This window comes from Brassica oleracea, chromosome C9, assembly GCF_000695525.1.
Source record: "Brassica oleracea var. oleracea cultivar TO1000 chromosome C9, BOL, whole genome shotgun sequence".
In the NCBI taxonomy this organism is placed as follows: Eukaryota; Viridiplantae; Streptophyta; class Magnoliopsida; order Brassicales; family Brassicaceae; genus Brassica; species Brassica oleracea.
The window spans coordinates 35,628,532-35,633,542 of NC_027756.1; the positions used below are offsets into that span (position 1 = coordinate 35,628,532).

Sequence of the window (5,011 nt, forward strand, 5' to 3'; positions counted from 1 at the left end):
ACAAGAGTAGAATCCGATCCAGGAGCTTGAGTAGATGTCGTAGCAGCAGCAGGAGTATGAGTATAAGCCGGAGCAGCACCATGAGTCTGAGTATAAGCCGGAGCAGCACCATGAGTATAAGCCGGAACACCAACTGGAGTCTGAGATGAAAGGATCGTCTGCTCTAATTTCGTAAACCGGTCTTCAATTAAGACGCGGACCTCAAGCCCTAAGGCAGTAAAAGAAGACTTAAACATACCCTGGATATAGGACTTCATACCCTCTTCAAGATCTCTGTATTTGTCGGTTGATCTTTGGCAAAGTATCCTCTTCTTCCTTGACTCGGCTCCAATATCCTGATACTGGTTATTTCTCTTCTTTGTAGGAGGCAACTGGGCGGTTTCTATTTCTTCTTCCATTCCACAGTCACTTCTTTCTCCAGCCTCTTCTTCCTTTGAACCATCATCCTCAGAACTGTCCGCATATGGTTGTTCAGTTTCCTGATAACCCCAAACATGCTTACTCCAATCATACTTCTTTCTGTACATGTCAATGATCAGATCGACCCTTTCGTCATTCATCTCATCGTCTCGCTCAAACCCAGCATCAACAATGATGTTGCCATTTCCAGTTGAAGAGATGTATGGAAAACACAACTCCCTACAAAAAAAACAAAGTTCAAAAGTTAAACACAAAGATTAAAAATCGTGAAATTCAATCACATTGATTAAAGGAATCAAAACTTACAGTGGATGCAAAATCGGACTCAATACTAATAATATCCTCATAGAAAACCTTAACAGATCCTTTCCAATTTCTGCATCTCATGCTAGTGACGCCTTCTTTGAGCTTCTTACCCAAAAGAGACCCGATGTCTGGAATAGCCTCCATCAACCAAATCTGAAGTGCATAAGAGAATCCATCTATGACATAACTGTTCTGCGTCTTCACTTTATCCCTAGCTTCAGCAATGGAAGTCACAAGCGCATCAAATGAGTGAAGACCCCACGGATATTTTCTCATCTTATCGAAATCCATCACCAGCTTGATGTACTTGTGTGGGATGCACACCTTCTCATCCTTCGTCATAACCAGACCATCAATCACACACAAATACAGCATCCTCAGCCTATCAACATGAGACCATGTATTACAAGATTTCAGATGCACCTTCCTGATTTGCTGTAGGCTAATTTTTCCTTTTCTCCGCAGCAACTTACTCCAAAACCCTTTATCACCTCTCCAGTTATCAATATCCAATTCAGGCTCGTCGTCTTTATATTTCAGACCAGTGATCGCATGGAATTCTTGCATTGAAAATCTGAGAGCCCTCCTAGCAAAATGGAACCACAACTCATGGCGCTTTGCGGTCAGAAGCTGCTTACAAACGAAGCTGTGGATCACTCTCCCTGAATACTGAAGCTTGTGCACATAAATATCCATAACCTGAGAAAATAGCGGATCACCCAACACTTCCTTGTACTCTGCTTCAACATACTTCTCCACCTTCTTAAGTATGGAAGTTCGACAATTGTTGTTGACCTTCTCAACTTGTGTTTCCGTTCCCTCTTTGAATATGGTTTTTGGCAACTGATCCATCGCCATACCTGTGAACAATGAAACAAATACAATCACCACAGTCAGTACTCATAAAACAAAGTCATCATAATACAAGTTCATAATACTTAAGCGTTGACAAACAAGAAAAAGTATGAAACTTTACTTAGCGTTCAAAAACATCAAAAGAATTAAACTTTGATAACATAGACACCTAAATCATTAACACTAACAATCTCAACTAAAATCGATATATATCAAGCGTAAATTATGATAATGAAACACATATATTTTTAAAAGAAAGACATGAAAATGAAGTCACCAGTTCTTATACAAACCTGAAAAGGTCGAGGTGTCTGAGAACAATGCACAAGGAAAGAAAAACAATCACAACAGTCACGGTTCATGCCACTTTTCATCATAAAACAATCGTCCAAAGACATACATACTAGTGAAAACAAATCAAACAAAATCACCTAAGACATACAAAAATGCAAACCACATACTTTACATGCTTTATAGATGTCAATACCCAGTCAAATACGAATCCATTCTCCCTCAATGTCACGAGAAACAACAACTGGTACAAGAGATCAGTTGCCACAAACCAACAATCAAAAAAGTATGCAACTTTGATAAGATAGAAGCCTAAATCATTCACAGAAACTAAATTCGAAACCTATGACAGTCAAACTATGATTAAAAAAAGACTCAAGTAAAAGATACAAAGACATGAAAAAAAAATTCACAAACAAACCTGAAAATTCTCGATTGGTTTGCTTGAAATAGAGCTGAGAGAGTATATTCCAGATCGGAGAGGCAAGAGCTTCGGTTATCGGTGAGGTTCGAGCTGCAGTGGTGTTCGGTGAGTTAATTGAGAACGAGATGCGAAGTGAGACGTGGTTTCTGAGACTGCGATTAAGAAGAAGAAGAACACCACTGGAGTCCTAGCGGGCAGAAGGAACACCGGCGACGGCGAGCTCTGACACGCCGATGACTTCAAATCGTCTTTTGTTCTCTATCGCCAAAGGAGAAGACGAAATTAGGGTTCTAAGTCACGAGCGACGGCGAGCTATGACACGCCAATGACTTGAAATTGTCTTTTGTTCTCTATCGCCAAAGGAGAAGACGAAATTAGGGTTCTAAGTCACGATTTGGGATTATCCCTTTTTGTTTATTTACCATATGTTTTTTTTTTACTTTTAACTTTTTTTTTAACAATTAATTTTACAAAAAAAAACATTTTAGGCTTAGATTAGGGACTTAATTGGGTTTACATAAAAAAATATGCTAAGTAGACAACTTCTAATTCATATTATGGCATAGGAACAATATACTAGTCTTTTTGTTGCATATTTCCAATTTTCCCTATTTTTTTCCTACCCAAGATCTCATGTCGAGGCCTTGTACATAAATGGTGAATACCAATGATTTTAAAGGAATCAATTATATATGGTAGAAAGGATATCACTAGTAAAAAATTACCGCATAGCCACTACAACTTCGTGGCTATAGAGGAGAAATTCGTGGCTAGAGAGAAAAGAGCCGCGGTTTTGGAAAGGAAAATTATCGTGGCTATGGCCTCGTGGCTCGAATAAAAATGTGGCTTATCGTGGCTAGTAGCCACGCTTTTCCAACGCTTCTTCTCGTGGCTTTAATAGCCACGGTAATAACATCTTTAGCGTTACTACTTTTAGTGGCTATAAAAGCCACAGTTATACCACTAATTTAAAGTGGCTGTGTTTACCACGGTATTGCCACTATGTATTCGTGGCTTTAAAAAGCCATGATTTTGTTTTTTATTCACGTGGTATTGGTTAGCCACGTTAAAGCCACTTTCTATATTATGGCTATTATATAACAATTTTTGTAAATGGTTTTCCTCTTTGATTTGTTTTAATTTGTCAAATTCAACAATTTATATTTCCATTCAAATATTAAAACATTGCACATATAATTAAAACAGAAATTGCATATATATAAAAGAGTAGGTTCAATATTACACAAACATAGATAATTATACAAGGGAGAAGAGTTTTAAAGAGTCTAAGAAGACTCTACAAAAGATGAGCTAGAGTTTGATGAGCTTTGTTACAAAAGAGAAGACAGGAACCTACTTAAGGCTGAGGAGTTGGGGCTTGGGGCTGAGCATAAGTCTTGCAAATAACCAACCACATTCTTAAGTAGTTCTAAGTCATCCAATTCCACATACAGATCAGAACATAAAACAACTGAAACCTAGTGTATGAAAGATACCTTTAGATAAGCTTTGTTTATCTTGAGGCGAGAAGGAGTAGATGATGCACTTGGACTCCTGGGTGATCCGTCAGTGTTAGAGAGCTGTGTGGCTTCCAGCTCGGCTTGAGTAACCAGCTCTTCAGCACGGGAGTTCACAAAAGTCCCATCTGGTCTGGTGTGTGTCGCCCTGACTAGGTCAGTGAATGATGGCCTCTCATTAGTACCAGAAGCCACCATCTGCAAAAAAAGAAAATAATTACATTAGATTAGAAAAAAAAAACAGTATTAAGAGTATAGACATGGAAAGATACCATGTTATACTCAATCCTTGCAAAAGACCGAGGTCATGCATTATGCTTGTGGCAGCCTTTACCCACAGGATCAGACTTGCGAGATTTTGCAGCCTTCTTGCTCTTCTTTTTAGCTGCATCGGTCGCCCAATGCTCCAACCGGAGAGTCCAGTCAGATTCATTGATGTACTTTGGCTTCTTCTGTTGCCTCTTCTTCTTGCTTATCCTTTCAGCAATGGTTGTCCACGTTTCTTTCTTCCAAAGACCGTATACTAAGTCATTAAACTCAGGGTCCCAATAGAAATTTTAAAACATGTTAACGGCATATACAATGTATACTAGTCACTTACCACAAACGTTTGCCACCATGATTCCCTCCTTTCATCAGGAACCTTCCTCCAACTCTTCCAAGGCCCCATGTAGTATGCTTGCCAAGTTGCCCGAATGAAAGAGTTGACACATGGGTCAATACCAAACCTAAAACGATAACCAACATCAGTAACAGAAACAATACATCACAAAAATTCCTACAAAATAAACAATCATCGCTAACAATCCTAAACATAAACTATCCTAAGCAATCACAGCCATAAAACAAATAACAGAAACTATTTTAGTCTAAGAAAGAGATGGAGACCAAATGTAATCTTACCATAAAGCTCCATTGATTTTATCTGGATGGAGATGAGGCTGTGCTAGCCTAGCAGGTGAATTGAGCATTGCATTGAGACTCATCTGCGGGTAGCTATTGGAACGAGAAGAGGAAGCAGCATGGTTCAAAGCCGGTCCAGTAGCACCAGGAGTCATAGAAGCCGGTCCAGTAGCACCAGGAGGCATAGGAGGAGGTACTCTTGGTGAGTTCATCTATTCACAACCAATGAAAAAATAACATTAGTATACAAGCAAATATAAACAGAGACAAAGCGAAATAAAAGAGACAGAGAGAA

The 5,011-nt window shown here is 39.0% G+C and overlaps 1 protein-coding gene across 1 annotated transcript; it reads right to left on the minus strand.

Annotated features, from left to right (window-relative positions):
- Positions 1-3,653: 3,653 nt before the first annotated feature.
- LOC106314882 lies at positions 3,654-4,928 on the minus strand. The gene is made up of 5 exons (XM_013752690.1): positions 4,717-4,928; positions 4,415-4,541; positions 4,152-4,319; positions 3,793-4,011; positions 3,654-3,725 (listed from the first exon to the last, which is right to left on the minus strand). Exons 1-5 carry the CDS (start codon positions 4,926-4,928, stop codon positions 3,654-3,656), a joined length of 798 nt encoding a protein of 265 aa, XP_013608144.1.
- Positions 4,929-5,011: the final 83 nt, after the last annotated feature.

Bases quoted from the DNA above. Each gene is read 5' to 3' on its own strand.
- LOC106314882 (XM_013752690.1), bottom strand. From the start codon at position 4,928: ATGAACTCACCAAGAGTACCTCCTCCTATGCCTCCTGGTGCTACTGGA. The intron at 4,320-4,414 runs GTAAGTGACTAG...GGTCTTTGGAAG, and splicing joins CATGGTGGCAAACGTTTGTG to AAAGAAACGTGGACAACCAT. The intron at 4,012-4,151 runs GTGGGTAAAGGC...CTTTTTTTGCAG, and splicing joins AATCTCGCAAGTCTGATCCT to ATGGTGGCTTCTGGTACTAA.